Raw genomic sequence first — 18,632 nt, 5'->3', positions numbered from 1 at the left:
CTATACACCACATGGCTCCTGGGCTGCTGCTGAAGCTCCTCTTCGCATTGTCAAAGCTTTTTGTGCGGCCCTTTTCTTGCTGCCTTCTTCTTGTTGTTGTTTTTGTTGTGTGGCATTAACGGGCAACAGCGGCAGCAGCCAAAAATATCTTTATGCCTCATAAGTTTAATTTGGCGCAAATTGTTTTTATTTGCCGTCAGCGCCGCCAACAACAAAAACAGCTAAAACCAAAAAGAACCTTGAATATCTGACTGCAGAATATCCTTTAAATTGTTGAGCTTCAAAAACGTTGATAGTTTTTTTTTTTCTTTTACGATACCTGAAAGTTTGATTCATTTAACAAAAACCCCAAACAAGGAATCAAATTAAAAAGAGGAAGTTTACTGATAGTTTTATAAAAACTTCTCTATATCTCTTGATTAAAATACATAATCTGAGCTTTTCGTTTGCCAACATGTTTACACATTGATACCCACTAATGCGGTAAATGTACAGGGTATACTGGGCGGTATGGAATATGTGGATAAAGTCCAAAAGGAGCGAGAGAGAGGGCGGGAGAGCTCACATGTGTGATGATCATACAAAATGGCGCACGCTATTTGTATGCAGACATTTCGTTTGGCACATCTACAAATTCTTTTTGAATGTCATTAGTATAATTGAAAAAGCCATTGGCACAATGCCAGCAAAAACAACAACAACAACTTCGGCAGCTAACCAACTGACAATCGACAACAACAAAAGAGTTCAAAAACTAGCTGTAAGCGCCGCCATGCGACACGCTAAATCCAATAACAATTTTTCCCTGTGTCTATTTGTTTTTATTTTTATTTATATATATATATATTTTTTTTTTGTATGTGGCAAAAGTTTAGCGACTTTTGCTCCCTCCCAGTGTTGATAAAACGACAGCCGCAACTGCAACAAAATACAAAAACAACAGACACAACAGCAACAACAACGAGTAGAAAAAAAAGCAATGTGCAAGGCCTGCTGTCGAAAAAGTCTATCGAAGGCGACTGCATGTGCATAAATTTTTAGCCTGACATCAGGCAAATGTACATGAGATATTGCCCAGCCTCAATCCCAGTTCCAGCTCCAGTTGGCAAAGTCCTGGAACACATAGATTTGAGCTCGAACACAGATAATGCACATTGCAATATTTATGCAGACGAATTGATATGCTAAATTATGTAAAGGGACTATGGAAATGTTGTCTAGGCGCTAAGAAATTTGGAGCTAACAAATAAATGAAAGAAGGGAGGATTTAAATGTTTTCAGTAAGTTGCTTAGCTGTAAAAGAGAGGGTCAAAGTCTCTCTTTGTTGGTATTTTAAGCATATTAAAGCTTAAGTCGCAACTTTGTGAATGTTCACGTTCTTCTTGCTCTTATGCTGCCTTCATATCCTTTAGCTGCCCTTCGCTTTAGGCAAACACCCATCATCTTTGTTGAATACTCATCCTAATTGCTCTGACTTAGTATGTCAACCATAGATCAATCACTGATCCCTCACATTACTTTCGAATCATTATAGACGGTCTCTTTTATGTATAACTCACATTCAATTCATTAGCAATCTGTGCGCGCCCTCATGAGAGAATCAAAAGTTTCGAGCAACTGTCTGTCATATTTCGTATGATTCATTTGGCCCACATGCCACACAGAGCAGCAGTTAGATAGGCAACGGCAGCCGCTGTAATTCATTTAATTAATTTTTAATTAATTTATATTTAATTTTGATTTCTTTCTATCTGTTCTGTTGTAAAATTTCAAGCTCATATGCAAAGCCAGATCCGAAGCAACCCCAAGATCAAACCGAAAATAAATCCACGGCCAATCTGTTGTGCACGGTTGAAAAAAAAAAAAAAAAACAACAAAACTGAACACAGAGTCATCCATCATCATTGCACGCCCTTTGACCCGCCCCACCCCGCCTCGCCATGGCCGTGCTATATAATTTAAAGGGAACCAAATGAAAAAAAAATATTTATTGTCAAATGTCACAAACACTGAGAGTGGCAAACGCATACAAAAGGGAGCGAGAAATGGGAACGCGCAATTCATTTTTTAAAAATTTATATCAATTTATAATTTTTCGTTATTGCGCGCTTGATTAGGCGAGTAAAGGGAAAACCCCTATTTGGTTTTGGATTTCCCTAGCGAAAAACAGAAAATAATATAAAGAGTTGAGTCGTGACTGAGGTTGAGTTGTTGTCTGGCCTTTGATTAATTGATGGTCTGTTATGTGCCGTACTGTTCTGCGCCTGTCCTGGTCTGGTCTGGTCTGGTCTGCTCTGCTCTGGGCATTGGTGTTTCAAGGCTGCGTCCTTTATGCGAATATCGATGCTCGGCAACCCTGGCACATAGGGCCGCCACACTATGCGCCCTCTTGTCCAGAATGGGGTCGTTGTTGGCGTTAATTGCTGGGTTTGTGCGCCCCAGTGAGCGCACGAGTTATGAAAACTGGTATTAAAGGCATTAAAACTGAAAGTAGCGAACTAAGCGAATGTTAGAAGAGAGCAGTTGCAAGAGGGGAAGAGTGGAATAAGTGGAAGAAGTGGGGACGCAGCGCGCAAAGTCCTTGCTGTTTATCCTGATGCTGCTGTTGCTGGTTTTACAACTGCTGCTGCTCCTGCTGCTGATGCTGCTGCTGCGTTGCTGTGATTACGCTCTGTGCTTTGTGTAATTATGATTTTGTAAAAAGGATTAGGTGCATATTACGATGGTCCTGAATCACACACATACCTACACACGCACACACACACACATATAGTGCGCAACGCAAACGAACCGCGAAACCTCGAGCGTAAAAAGGCGCTGCTGAAAGACGAAGCCAGCGGCAAGGACAAGTAGAAGCTGCCTGCCAGGACGACAGGCGACTGCGTCCTTGCCAGCTGTTCTGCAGGACATACACAACAACAACAGGGATATCTAGTAATTATTGCCCGTGTATAATCTTTATTATTGCTGTTTCCACGCTGGCTTGCGGATGAGTAGAAGTTACATCTATCCCCATGATGGAATGCTCCATTAAGCCGTTAACAATAACATTAGGCCAGAGTAAGTTAGGATCTGCTCTGCTAGGCATTCTTATTCTTTGTCCATTTGTCGAGCCTTGAGCCTTGCCGGTCTGTTGCATTCTGTGGGATAAGAAGACGACACACTTCTATAGGATGTTCCTTAAAGCCCTTAGCTGGGCTTAGTTAAAGCAGTTGGAAGTTATCTAATAAGCAGCTCAAAATGGGAGAAGTAGTATAGAAGCCTTACAGAAGCTAGATTAGAAAATTAAAAAATAGAAGAGGTAAAGTTTTAGTTTTTGTATTGAACCAAAATATAATTGAATTGTTATGGTAACTAGAAAGCACCACTAGTTAACATCCATCTGAAGCCCAGCTCAGGCATAATTCTAATCGGATTAGCGATTGTGACCTACCCTATTCAGATAACACGTAAACCTTTGTCATTTATTGTAACCCAATTCCGATTTTGATTTCCACGCGACACTCTCTGGCAGCTTATGTCGCAAAGCTCTTCGATCAATCTAAGGCATACGAAACCTTCAAGGGTTCCCTCAGCTGTCACGTTGTTGCCTGGTGTAAATCCCAGTCAATCCTACGGTCGGCATGCGCACACACATACACACACACACACACACACACACACAAGCACGCACACATACATCAGAAGGGAACTTCACATGGGATAAGCGAAGAAATAAGCCCCCAACTCTTACCCCCGTTTGCCAGCAAGCAAACCCTTCGAATTAGACAAAAACTCAAGATGCTGCAAATTTGTAATCCTTGCTCAAAAGACGTAGAAATTTTTCACTTATCGCTGCGGGGCAACACACCCCGCACACACCCTTGCTGCCTGAGCAAACCTACCCTATAAGTTACATATACTTATTTAAGTTTTACTTTCTATGCGTTGTTGTTTTTATTTTATTTTTATTTTTATTTTTATTTTTTTTTACTTCATGCCTTCATTTTTCATATATGCAACTATGCTAGCGATAAGTTATTTGAGCAGCCCAGCGGCAGGACAAGGACACACTCACACACACAGACACAAGCACAAACACACGCACACAAACACATGCATGTAAAAAGCAGGAGCCAACGAATTTGTAAAATTCCAATTAAGAATCTTTGGTTTACTTTGTAAGTTGACTCTCAACTTATTTAGACACTACACAACGACACATGGAGGGGAAATCCTAACACACTCGCTCACTCACACACACACACACACACACATATATATATATTTATATATACGCACACTTAAGCGTAACAAAGAGGACACGAGACAACGGCCAGCAAAAACAGAGAATAAATAAAAGCAAAACAAACTCACACACACACGCACACACACTCACTTAGCTCAGCAGCTGTAATCCTAGAAGGGCAGGACAAACGCTCGCATTGCCGTCGTATCATCGTCTAATGGACGAATAAATTGCTTGTGAATGAAATGAGAGTACGCTGACTTTTGGTCCTCAAGTGTGCGAGTTTGTGTGCGTATGTGTGCGCGCTCCCGACGGTGGGCGTGGCAGGACACAACTTGTGCCAACGACGACAACGCACTCATACGCAAAGGAAAGCAAACCAAAGCATAGCGAAACAAATAAACAAACAAACAAACTGAAACGAAACTTGACGCAACGGATGCCCGAGACACAACTAAAAACTAAAAGCGACTTGCGACATGCAACGCACAAAGTTGCCTCCAAATCTTTTGTCGATAGTAGCTAAAGCAACGCCAAGGGCTTACGGGGGCTAGCTTAGCTAAGCGGGGTGGTGTGTGCCTGTGCCAACCCCATGCGAAAATGCGCCAAAATTGGCGATAAAATAAAATACGAGACGGCAGGGGTAAGACGACAAACCCAAAAAAAAACATATCTCCTGTGGCTTCCATTTCGCATGCCCTTTCCCATAAAGTATGCTGATCCTATCAAGAATTTTTAAAGAATATTTAAAGCAATTTAATACACAATTATATAGTTTTTTTTATGTGTATGGGCACATTGGGATCAATAATGTTTAATACTGATTTTAATTTTCGAAAGAAAATATCAGAATTTTAATATTAAATCTAAAGATTACCTATATACCTATTTATGGGATTTAAGTTCGAATTCCAGATCAGTAATAATTGTGTTAGGAAATATAATAACATTGATTATACTTATTTGGCACTATCAATGACTCTGACAATGACTCTGACAATGATAATGACAATGACAATGACAATGACAATGACAATAAATAACGTATTGACATAAGGTATCTAGGTATCTATAACAAGTGTATCCAATCTTCGGTGCTATGAGTTTTGCCACAGATTGCTTCTTGTTTTCTCTGACATGAGCAGAGAGTCTCGACAGTGGCGCTATCGAAAAGACAGACGCCCAAGATGCGAGTCAGATTCAGAGTCAAGCAGCGAGCATATGTAGGTCAGAAAAATGTTGTTGTTGTTGATGATGTTGTTGGGGTTTATGAATTGCCAGCTGACTCGATTTATTGTTGTTGTTGTTTGGCAGATTTTTGTTTTCATTTTTCAAGCAGCTAAGGGACGACAAAAATCAATAAATGTCAACAGGGACATGCTGATAAAGTTGCGACAAAAAGATTTCAAACGGCGAACTACAAGACGATGCCAAGGACATGCCCCCGAAACAGTGTATTATCGAGGATGCAGACTGAAGCAATAAAGCAATTAGCAGGCAACAAGGGAGATAATACAACTAATTAAAACTAAAAGTTATGCGTCAGCGAATGAGATTTTTATTGAGAACAAGCAACAAAGCAACTGAAATATAGAGCTCAAGACAAAGCTTCCTGCCACTGGGTGCGCGAAGGGGGCGTGGCTGATGTGTGTCCAGGGAGTATTAAAATGTGCTTCATATGCTTTCGCCCGCTGCTGGTGCTGCTGCTGCGGCTGTTGTTGCCACTGTTTGTCCGCCCTGAATTATGAGCTTATAATTTACAATTAAGCAAACGTAAGCATAAAACATAAGCACCCGCCATAATTAGTTGCTCAGACTTAATTGTGAACCAAAACGAAACTGTGAACATGACATAAACAAGCCACATAAAGCGCTGCCTGTGTGCGTCCTGTGTGCCCACCATTTTGACCCCATCAGATAGTGCGTCACGGAATTTCACTTTATCAAATGAGTTCACATCGAAATTGATGATGAGAAAAGGCAGCATGCCAAAAAAATATATGTATCGAATCAAGTTGATGAGATGAGCAAGAACAAGTGTCAAAGATAGGATATGTGTGTTGTAAACAATCAGCTTTACCTGGACTCAATTTGTTGCAGCTGACTTAATTGATTGAACGGTGTCAGCCAGCTGAGTGATTTATTAATTTCGTTTGCAGCTAAATATTTGACAGCATCAAATTGGCTTTGGCTTAATAAATAGTAAATCTATCATTTCTTTTATTAAGCTAGAACTTAATCTATTTCCTATGTAAAAGTAAGCATACTGTAGGGTTCGAATCCCCAGTATAAGTTCATTAGCCATGCTCTAATGAGGAAACCCTTTGTGTTCTTAGCGTGTGTATTTCGCTCTCTCTCTCTCTGCCTGATTAATCCTCTCTCTGTCTTTTTCTCCTCTAGCTGAATCGCTCACACTCTCTGTCCATTCTTTCTTCTGTACCTTTCGATGTTGCCCCACATTCTAGTTATTGTCAAGGCTTGCTACATTCGCGTAAGATTGTTTATTTCCCTCTCTTTCGCTCTCTTTCTCTTCCGTTCTCTGTCTAAATTTCTCTCACTCTTGCTCTATTCTTGCCTCTGCCCCGTTCGCCTCGATTCTAGCTATTGTCGAGGCTTTGCAACATTGAGAAACATACAACAATTGAACAATTCCTTTTTGGTAATTGCTCAACTTGACTGCAATTTTGAGCCAGCCATTGTAATTACGGCTAAAACTGTTTTGTTTTTACTTTTTTTATTGTTTCATTTTTTTTTTTCTGTCCAGCACTTAATTGTTGCCTATTTATTTGGTTTTGGGCCGTTGTTCATTTTGTGCAGCAGCAGCAGCAGCTGCCTCAAGGGCTCTCAGAGACCTAGTTTTCTAAACTGCTGACTGCAATTAATTATGGCCTAAAAAATATGCTTTTAATTTTAGCCATTTATTAATGAGTTCGCATTGCAAACGCATTAATTTCACATTTCTCGGTTGTACAATTTATGCTGAAAATTATTTATTGCTAAAATGCATTAAATTGAGAGGCTTATTTATCAGCTGCTCGACGCCATTAACTGACAAATTTCGCTAATTGCATTCCGTTAATAAAGTACGACAACAACCAAAAAAAAAAAAAAAAAAAACAAAAAAAAAATGCAATGCACAAATTTATTGCTATGCTACATAAATTATCAGCTAGCTGCCCACGCAACCTACTGCCACACGCATTTGCCTCGTTCCACGGCTTTTGTTTATGTTGCAAATTCAGTCTAATTGCAGCGAAATGAAAGGAATGCAACCATTCGACAACTGTCTGTGTGTCTCTTTGTGTGTGTGTGTGTCTCTCTCTCTCTCTCTGTGTGTGTGTGTGTGCCCCACAAATATGCATCCATAAACGCTAGCTTCAACTGCTTCATGCCCTATTCAACCCGCTGCACCCTTTAATATCCTCTTTGATGCTGTTCCCTTTAATGATTTTGTGCGCATTATAATTTAAATGGACTTTTGCGAAAAGCAATTAAATAAAATTAAATTTTGTGTTCAGCTTAATCCGGCGCTGAGCTGCATGCATAGTTCATGTTATCCCCTGTCGGATAACGCCTCCACAATAGGCACCAACTACGCCTACACTGAAACAGACACCGCACCACCGCACACTCACCTTCCCCCTCTCACCTGTCGCATCAGTTGTTGTTAAGTGCGTGCCAAGCCGCCGCATCCACTCGACGGGCTCTAGCAGTCGACACCTCCACGGTCAGCAGGAGAACCAAGTGGACAGCCAGCCATGGACAGTCAGTCCGTACAAACGGCCTGACTCGGTGATGGCTGCGGGAGGTGACTCGGGAGAGAGACGGTCATGGATGCACAGTTGAACGTGCGTTTTGTATGGTACTTTTCATATGAATATGAATTGCTTGTGGTTGTGTTAAGTGGCAGAGTTCATTAATGTGTGTGTGTGCATTCAATGCCAAACTGTTTACAGTTTATAATATATATATATAAGTTTATATATATTTATATACATATATAAATTTATATACATATGTATATACACACATAAAGTTGATTAAATGCACGCACTTTTTGAGCCAGCGTACAATTTGCTGCCTGCGAATGCCATGCAAAAAAAAAAAAGATTCAATCGCATTATGCAAATTGATGGAAATACTATGAAGAGGCTCAAAAGGCTGCAAAAGGAAAAACGCATAAAGAGAATAACTTGATTTTTCATAATGAACTATATTTCTAGCGTACTAAGAGCATACTTGATTCTATATTAAAATGCCTAATATATGCAAATATGCCGTAGCTGCACTTGTTTTATATATCAGCAGATACTTTTCTGTATCAATAGCTTATCCATAGAAATTATAAGAATACTTGAAGCTTTTTAAAGGGAATGTAAATTAGCTGGTATCTTAATAATTCATGTTCTTGAATACATAGTATGCTTTTCATATAGATTAAAAGAACATGATTTTCGTGATCCTAGGAATGATAAAAAGTAAAAGGTTATCTAAATTCCTAAGCTGGCGGCTTGAATGAAGGCACGATAAAAGGAATTTTATTTTTGTTATGCTTAATTTATAGTTGAAGGACTTCTGGAAAATAAGAAGCTAATCATGTTAAAAGTGAGCAAATAAGTAGTATATCATCTATAATTGTATTAAGGAGTAGCTTTTATCTGTTGAAAGAATATTAGATAAAAGCGGAACCATAGATTCCCTCCCGTCAGACTTTTGCCACATAAATAAACACACACATTAAAGGAATTAAATTTTTGAAATAAACTTGTTTATTGTTGCTTGATTTTTCTCTTTGTCTTCTTATTTTTTCTCATTTTACTGCGCTGTATTTTTGTTGCATAGTTTGCAACTGCTTTGCGATTATTTAAAAGAACTGTTCACTTACAAACTAAATAATGGGCCATGTTTACATAAAAAAAATGAAACAGAAGTTTTGCGCATTTGCTTTGCTTTTCATAATTTAGTACTATATTTATATATATATATATATATATATCAAATGATATATATATATATATATATATATATATATTTGTTTTAAAGTAATAATTGCAAAAGTGGCTTCTTTAGGAACCCAAAATCTTATAATATTGAATTATCATTATAATTATTATTAGCTGCTGCTGCTTGCTCAATTCGTTGCATACTTTTGTGGGCAATTAGAAAAATGTGAAATGAAAGGAAATCAAACAAAATATTTGGCTGCAGAGTGAAAAATGTTTTGCTGTACAATTAAAAATGCGAATGTCAATTTAATTATTTGTTTATGTATATTAGACATTTTGATGCCCTTGCACAAATGAAGCTATGCCGAATGCACGAATGAATGTTGGGTTAGAGTTAGGTTTTTGGAAAGTTTTAGCTTGCATATAACATATTTTGTTGTGCAAAGGCATTCAATCTTCGGTGCACCGAAGCTGGCAACTAGCTCTTCATTTCGTTATTGAAGTTAAAAATTGAATAGTTTTTGCAAGAATGTAAAATTTGTTATGTACGAGTGAAAGTTGTTGTTCTTTGTGTTTGATTAAATTTAGCTAAAAACTGCATAGAACTTTCTAATGCAGCAACTGCTGCTGCAGCATTTGTCTTAATGCAATTTAAACAAAAAACCCAAATTTGTAATTTACAATGGCTCATTTGTTATGTTGTAATTAAAATGCTAGTAAATATTCGTTTGTATTTAGTATCTCAAATGATTTTTGTTTTTTTTTTTTGTTTTTATTTGTTTTTTATTTTATAGCTTTGCTTGCATTTAAATTCTTTTCGGAATGTTTTGAAACGTTTTTTGTTTTTATCTTCTCGTATTTAATTTATTGGCAGTTGTAAATACAATGCGTATATGTATATATATATATATATACTATTTGTATGCATGCGTGTTCGAATTTATATATATACAATACGCATACATGCATGCGCAAAATATAATTTATTTATATGTGCGTGTGTGTGTGTGTGTGTGTCTGAGTTTGTTTGTTTTTTTGCCTTTTTGGTTTTATTCTTTCATTTTTTAAATATGTTTGCATTTGCCTTCTGTGCCTGCCACGCCCACAACGCCGCGAAAATTCAATCAACAATAATGCCTGCGAACTGCCACATATATTGTTGTCGTTGTTGTTGTTGTTGTATCTTTTGTTGTTTTAATGGCATGCCATTAAATAATTTCATTAAATGCTTTGTATGAGACATGAATGGCATAAAAAAGGTCGTCTCATTGTTTTTTTGCTCTCCTTTTTTTTTTTGTTTTTTGTTTTTTAATGTTTTGCAAATTCCGACAGTTTCTTCAATCAATTTACAAAGCGACCAAAACAAAGAAATAACTGAAAATAACATAAATTCACCCGACAGCATAAAAAAACAATGCATATCGGAAATGTGTTAATAAAAATGTTCCTCTGCTTTTAAATACGCTGACAATAAGAGAGTTCGCCTACTTTATGACACACGACGAGTCCTTGCTGTACTATCACATTTTGTAAATCAAAAGATTGAATTTAATTAGTTCAACTATTTTTAAGAGATAATACAATATTTTCTATCAATAATTCATTAGGCTTTAATTGCTCACGACCAAACTTAAAAATTTTTAATTAATATACAGATATATTTATGATATTTAAAAATGTTATTTATACTTTAAAATATCTATATATATATTAGAAATATATGTATATAAATTAATTAAACATATAAATTCACGCAGCATAAAAAACATTTTTTAATGTAATAAACATATTATACATATAATAAAAACATCTATTTAAATTAACATGCAAATAAATATGAAATAAAATATTTATAATGCAGTGTCTAATTATTGATATTTAATATTAGCTTTTGGTATGCAACGCAACTAAGAATCTAAAAAAAAACCACATTGCAAATTAAATTAAAGAGCTGCTTGAAACCTTTTAATTATGCCCAAATTAAGCGTATTCGTAACAGGTGCTGTGGCCAGGTGTCATCCGTAACGGCATTCGATTAAGTTGGATGCGTTGTGGCATTTGGTTCGGTAGTCAGTTTGGTTCATTGTTTGCGGCTCGTAAGCTTAATTGTTATCAACAACGGCGTCAGGCTGGCGTCATTATCGCATAACCAGGACGAGTGTGCGTGTGTGTGTGTGTGTGTGTGTGTGTTGCTGATTTACTATCATATTTATTTTTGCATTCGTTGAGTGTCAGCTATTAATAATAATATTTTTATTATATTATTATTTTATCATCGCAGCTATTATGTTGCCTTGCATTGTTGTGTATTTATTTATTTATTTACGTTTTATTTTTCTCGATTTTTTCCTGTGTTTAATTGTTTGATTTTTATCAAACAATTTCCTTATATGCTAATTAATTTGCCGGAACGGCTGGCTAACTGTGTCTGTCTCTGGGTTCGTAGTTTGAATCCTTTAAAGCGGATTCCAGTGTGTTTTATTTTCTTAGTAATTTTCTTGGCTGACTTGGATTTTGTCCATTTAGTATATGTCTCAGGTCTATTTTATATACATATACATATATATATATATATATATATATATTATATATATTATATATATTTATATATATATTTATATATATACATATATATTTATTCTTGTTTTGACATACTTTTTGCATGGCAAATAAAAGTTGTAGTTTTTTTGTATTTGTTTGTTTATGGTTTATTGAACAAATTTATATTTTATTGATTTATTTTTGCAATTGTTTTCAATGGTATTTTTCTTTGAAATATAATTAATGCTTTAATAATTTAAGTTGTAGTTCTTTGTATGTACAAATGCCTAGGCTAAATGGATTTCCTTTTATATATATGTATATATATATATTGAATTATATCTATATATTTATACAATGCAATAAATTAGCGAACGTGTTAGAATATCAATTGTTTAAGTCGTGGGTATTATGTACAGGCTAAGTCAAATTTATTTCAAACAACTAAAAATATCAGTCTCTTCCACTGCCCCCAAATGTATGCTATGCTTTCCTTCTCTTCGCTCTTGACTTTAATTTAAGTTTAGTTTAGTTTTAATGTTAGTTTTAATTTTAGTTTTAGTGTAAGTGTAAGTTTTAGTTTTAGCATTAGTTTAGTTAGTTTGCCTTGCTTATAAATTCACTGGTTGTTCGTACTGGTCACGCCCCCCGCCCTTTGGCTTGGTTACGCCCACAGATCATGCAGCGGCTTGCTGGCGCCGCCATCGTCCAGCTCATTGAGACTCAAATTCGATTCGTAGTGCGTCAGCTCCGGCTGACGACTATTGTTGCTGCTGCTGCTCATCGTGGCGCTGCTCTGTGTGCCGCTCTCCAGCCCGCCGCAGCCGCAGAGCAGCTCATCGTCCGCATTGCAATTGCAGGGCTTCTTGCAGTTGTAGGCGCCAGCGCTGATGGCGGGCGGCACAAAGTTCGAGCTAAACGAGCTGGGCAGCACGCCCGCCGCCGCTGCCGCAGCCGAGGATGCCTGACTCTTAACGGAACGCTTGGCAGTGCCTATGCACTCGCAATTGCTGCTGCCCCTCAGCTGCAGCTGCTGCTGCTTGGCATAGTCCACGCTGTCGTAGGCGGGCGCCTGACCAGCTGCCAAATAGGCGGGCACCGCGTACTCGTGCTGACTGCGTCGGTGCTGCTGCTGCTGCTGCTGCTGATGGTGCTGCTGCTGGTGTGGATGATGCTCTAGGGTTTTGGCCATGCCCGCGACGCTGAGCTCGCGCTGCTTTTTGGTCAGGTGATTCATTGTATTGAATTTGCAGGCAGCTGCCGCAGCCGTTGCGGATGTGGGTATGGGCTTGTAGCCGCGGGCGCCGCACTCATTGATTGTGGCATAGTTGTTGCTGCTGCAGTCCGCGTACAGCTTGTCCGCGATGCGTGCTGCGGGCACCGGCACGGGCACGCCCCCAACGCCCGCCTGATACTCGTGTGCCGTGGCGTACATATTCACCGAGGAGGTGCGTGCGGCCAGGCAGCCGGACACGCGTTTATTATTATTGCCTCTGCCATGCGGCAGGGGCAGTGCGAGGCGCAGCTTCTGCCAGAACTTCTTGTCATCCCACTCGATGCAGGTGCTCGTGCGCAAATAGTGCCGCATATCCAGATCGATATCCCGCTGCGGCAAATCCCCATAGAGTATGAAGACCACACGCTTGCGTCGCTTCACCAGCTCGTGCAGCGCGCTTTTGTACTCAAAGCGCGTCCACTCGTTGTAGAGGAAGTTCTTGGATAATACTAAGACAAACTGTTTGGCGCTCTCCGCGGCCTCAATCAGGGCATCCGTGATGTAGGCGTTGATGTTAACATCGCGATAGTGCAGGCACAGCCGATAGCCAATCTCGCTCTCCAGGGTATTCGCGAGAATCTGATTGACGAAATGCTCATCCTGCAGGCTATACGCAAAGTATGCATCGTTCGGTCGCTCCTTGTCCAGCTGATCCACAAAGCGGGGCGAACGATAGCAGAAGGTCAACAGGCAACTGTTGGAGTGCGCCCACATCTTGAGCTCGTGCCGATAGCAGAACAATCCAAAGATCAGGCCAAAGAAGCACACAAATGCGCACGTGGCCACCAGCAGCAGCGGCAACAGACCCTCAATCTCATTGGTGTGCATATAGTGGGCCACGCCGTCGCGCAGCGTGCACTTGGTGCCGTTCTTCTCGCGCAGCACACTGGTCGCATTGTTGTAGATGCAGCTCACCCGAGCGGCATCGACAATCTTCTCGGAGCTCTGCGCCAGATAGTTGCGAAAGCGCGACAAGTAGCCGCACTCACAGCTCCATTGATTGTCGGCCAGACTGATCTCGACTAGATACGGATTCGAGGCGAGCTGCCACACCTCGAAGTGCATCAGGCGATTGCCGTCGAGGCGCAGCACCTCCAGCTTGCGCAGCATCTGGAAGCTGCCGTTGGCAATGCTCGCAATGCGATTCGACTGCAGATAGAGTTCGCGCAGATTCTCCAGATTGTGAAACTCGTTGCCCTCCAGTGAGACAATGTGATTGTCCTCCAGATGCAGCACCAGCAGACGCTTCAGTCCACTGAACGTCGTATTGTAAATGTGCGCCACATTCGAATTGTTCGCATAGAGCACGGCCAGATTCTTGCGTCCGAGAAACGAATGACCCGCCAGCTCAACAAAATTATTGCCATCGATATACAGCTCGGTGGTGTCCATTGGCACACGGCGCGGCATCTGCGAGTAGCCGGCGCCGGAGCACTCGACTATGTTGGTCGACCAGGTCTGGTCGTGGAAGCACGTACAGTTCGTGGGGCAGGTCATCTCGCAGTCGCAGGCATCGAATTCGCAGCAATGACAGACGGCGAAGCAGTGCGTCTTATAGGTGCACAGGAAGTGCTTGGGCTCCGCCTCCAGCAGCGGTATATAGGCACGTTCCCTGTTGTTGAGCAGCTTGCAGTAGATGGTCTCCAGGTCCATGATGCGCGGATACTGGCGGGACGTGATGTGATTGATCTTCTGCAGCCAGTCGATGTTGCAGTCGCACGTGAAGGGATTGCCGCCAATATAGAACTCGGGCAGCGGACGCTGTTCCTGGACGGGCAGAATGCGCAGCGACTTGATATCGAGCGTGTTTATCTGATTCGCATACAAGTCCACCCGGGTCAGATTCGATTTGTGCATGAACGTGTCCGGATCCACAGTCGTGATCAGGTTGTCATTCAGAAACAATAGCTCTATGGAATTGGGTATGGAGGCGGGGCCAATGCGCTGCAGCTGATTGAAGCTGACGTCGAGCGTTTGCAGGCGCAGCTCTGCATCGAGTCCAAACCGATTCGACAGCAGGCTGAGCCGATTCTTGTGCAAGTCGAGCCACTGCAGCGTGTTGGGCGTGTGTCCATAGTCGAAGCTCTCCAGCCGATTATCCGAGATATTCAGCCAGAGCAGCGAGGGCATATTGCTGAACAGACCATTGATGTCCGTCAGCTCGTTGCCGTCCAGGCGTATCGCCTGGATGCTGGAGGTCATCTCGAAGGCGCCCGGCTCGACGACAGCTATGCGATTCCTGGCCAGATTCAATATCTGCAGGCTGGGCAGATCGCGAAACGTGTGCATCGTTATGTTCTCCAAATAGTTGCCAATCAGACGCAGTCCGTACAGATTGCCCAGACCCTTGAAGGCATTCTCCTCCAGCACAGTTACCATATTCTCGCCCAGATCCACGGTGCGCAGCAGGCGCATATTCCTCAACGCCAGCGGCACCGTCTTCAGCTGATTCCCATTCAAATTCAGATCCTGCAGCGCGCTGCAGTTCCTGAACGCATCCGGATGCACGCCAATCAGCGCATTGTTGTCCAGCGACAGCAGCGAGAGCACATAGAGCCCGTTCAGCGCATAGGCGTCCAAGTACTTGAGCTTGTTGTGGGAGAGCAGCAGCGTGTGCAGGTTGTTCATGGGCGCAAAGGTGTCCGCGGCAATGTTCTCCAGCTGGTTGTGCCGCAAGTTGAGTATTTGCAGCGTGTACAAATCGCTGAAGATCTCCGGCTCCAGCTTGGTCAGCTTGTTGTGCGAGAGATTCAGCAGGACAAGCCGTATGAGTCCGACAAACGTATTGCGATCCGTCCACGTGGAAGTGATCTGATTGAAGGACAGGTCCAGCGCCTGCAGCTGATCCAGATTGGAGAACAGCTGCGGACTGAGCACACTAATGGAATTGTTCTGCAGATAGACCTCCTGGATGGTCTTGGACTGTTCCGCGAACAGCTCGGAGGGCAGGGCGACAATCTTGTTGGAGCTCAGATTGAGCACCTGCAGATTCTTGAGGCCACTCAAAGCCTTGTCCGCAATCATCGAGATCTCATTGTTGTTCACCTGGAGCACGCGCAGGCGACGCAGCGTGCCAAACCCATTGGCGGGCAGCAGGACAAAGTGATTATAGCTGACATCGAGCAGCTCCAGATCCAATGAGCACGAGCTGGCGGCACGTCTGCCCGCTTCGGTGGTGGAGCTGGGACTAGACTCTGTGGAGGTGGCCGCCTCCTTGCTGCGATCCCTGAAGCCGAGCTCATTGACATCCTGCAGACGGTTCTCGCTCATGTTCAGTGCGGACAGGGCGGACAGCGCGCAGAATATATTATCCGGCAGCGACCATATGTTGTTCGAGCTCAAATCCAATCTCTCCAGCTGCTTGGTCACAGCAAAGGCGTCAGCCTCAATCTCAAAGTTGAGTGCCGGCCACAAGATGTTGTGGGTGCGCAGCGTGAGATTGCGCAGCTGCTCCAGACCGTCGAGCACCTGGCGTCCCAGCTTGCCCAGCTTGCAGTACTGAATGGACAGCTGCTGCAGTCGCGACAAATGGGCAAAGGACTGCGCCTCCAGTCGGCTCTTGGCCATGATCTCGTCGTTGCACAAGATGTGCAGGGCCACCGTATGCTCCGCGGGAATCACACTGAAATTGGTCGTATCGAATTCGCTGTTCACCGTGCGCAGATTACAGGTGAGCGCAATCTCCGGCTGCTCCAGTCCAGCGGCGGGCATAAAATGGCAGTCATCGGGCGCATCATACAGGCCCGCATCTCCGCCAGAAATGGGACGCAATGTGCGTGCCGGCGTCGACGGTGGCAACAGCTGCGAACTGGAGACGCCCGCCTCGCCCATAATGGCATTCGAGTGCGAATGCGACTGCTGCTGATGCTTGCTGCTGGATCCCGACTCCATGTGGGCTGCCGCTGACGCGTCCTGGCTCCCGTTCACAGTGAACAGCAGTTGCAGTAGAAGGCACAGGCACAATGGATTCAACATTTTGATAGGCTGTGTGTGTGTGTGTGTGTGTAAGTTGCTCCTCTTTTTAGTTTACTTGGGAGTAACGGTATAAAATGAAAAAAACTTAACGAAAATCAATTCCACTCGCAGTTGGCCAAAAATGCTGCACACATATTTGCGGCCGCTACCCTTCGGTCACAGTTCAAGAGTTGCGGGGTGTGGGGGAATTGGAGTGAGTTAATTGCAATTGGCGTAGCCAACTTAACGGTTTACGGTTACTCCCTGCCGCACATTATATTATAGCATTTATCTGCATCACTTTCGTATTTTTGGTATTCGTATGCTTTTCGGTTTTTCTTTTATTTTATGGTTGTTGGTTTTTTTTTTTTAGGAACCTTGTTGGAATTTTTAATTGCTGCGGGCCACTCGCGACGTTCTTTTATCACTTTCCTATGTTGTTGTTGTTGTTTTTGTATTTTTTTTGAGACAAAACTTGTAACGGTTCACGTGTGGGTTGGCATGCGGGCGTGCGGCGTCTTTTTGGTATGTCTGGCGCGCACGTTGGCTGAGTGTCGACTGACTGCCGCAACGTGCGCAGCTCTCACTTAAATAGAGAGACGGTACACAGCGAGCGTTGCGTTGCGTCGGCTGAGCGGCCGAAGACTGCACAATATACGGCACGACAACAGGAACAACAGAACAAGCACGACAGCGGTGAGCGCAAAAGAGAGGGAAATTTCAAAAGGGAGAGCGCAACACAGCGGGAGCGCAAGCCTTAAAGGAAATTTGCTCCGCTTGAATGCGCTCCACAGAACGAATGCTACAGAGATGCTGTTGCCGATGCCGCTGCCACTGCCGCTGCCGCTGCCACTGCTGCTTAGAGGGTTTCTAATCGCATCAAACAGCTGGCGTCCTTTTTGCCCATGGTACTTTTTAGTACTCTCCGCAGCCCATTTGCCGAGAGCCGACTCGAGTCGAGTCGAGTCGAGTCGAGTCTCACAGGCTTCGACTTTGTCTCTGTTTTGATAATGAAAATATATGATGTGCAGGCGGCCAGCGCCAATCTTCATACAAATGTAATTTATTTTTATACGCATGTGTGTGTGTTAGTGTGTGTGGCTGCCTGCTGTCTCTGTCTGCTGTGATTATATGTATGTGTGTGTGTGTGTGTGTGTGTGTGGGCGGCTGTGTGCGTGTGACATATAAAAATAATAATTCCTTACATTCCATTAAATTACAATAATAATTTTAATTAAACTGTTTTGTTTGCGCTTGAGGTAACATTCTCTCGGCTTGATGACTTCCTTTGCATTCAGAAATTATTATCATCGTCAGGCATTATCATTGTCCTGGCCATGATTGTGGCCTCTTGTCATTGGCTTAACGATAATTTCTAAATTGGCTTCAGCGAGTGCTCTTTGCCTTGTTTTTTTTTTTTTTTTGCGTTGGGATAGGCTCAAAAATCAATATGCTGCATTTTTGCTTTACGCCTCAGAAAGTAGCCTAAGATGATAATGATAATGATAATGATGATGCTGACGATAATGATAATAGTAATGGGCTCTGGGCGCAAACAGGAAGTTGGCAAACATGGATATGCTGTTAGCCAGTTGGGCGTAAACGGGTCAAGCATTCTAGACTTGAGAACGGAAGAAGGAATAAAAAAAGCGAAGGCTTAGAATTATAAAATATAAGGGACCACAGA

General features: G+C 42.2%; 1 protein-coding gene and 1 long non-coding RNA gene across 2 annotated transcripts in view; one reads left to right on the top strand and one right to left on the bottom strand.

Annotated features, from left to right (window-relative positions):
- LOC116650593 (uncharacterized) overlaps window positions 1–18,632 on the top strand; it is a 268,500-nt gene that overhangs the window by 123,840 nt on the left and 126,028 nt on the right. The window lies entirely within an intron of this gene.
- On the bottom strand, window positions 11,900–17,511 carry Toll-6 (Toll-like receptor 6). Its single transcript, XM_002048194.4, has one exon. It carries the CDS (start codon window positions 16,964–16,966, stop codon window positions 12,380–12,382), a length of 4,587 nt encoding a protein of 1,528 aa, XP_002048230.1. The 5' UTR covers window positions 16,967–17,511; the 3' UTR covers window positions 11,900–12,379.

The sequence above is a fragment of the Drosophila virilis genome, chromosome 3 (genome assembly GCF_030788295.1).
Source record: "Drosophila virilis strain 15010-1051.87 chromosome 3, Dvir_AGI_RSII-ME, whole genome shotgun sequence".
In the NCBI taxonomy this organism is placed as follows: Eukaryota; Metazoa; Arthropoda; class Insecta; order Diptera; family Drosophilidae; genus Drosophila; species Drosophila virilis.
Note: the sequence above shows the minus strand (reverse complement) of the source record. Positions and strands in the feature narration are given on the sequence as shown.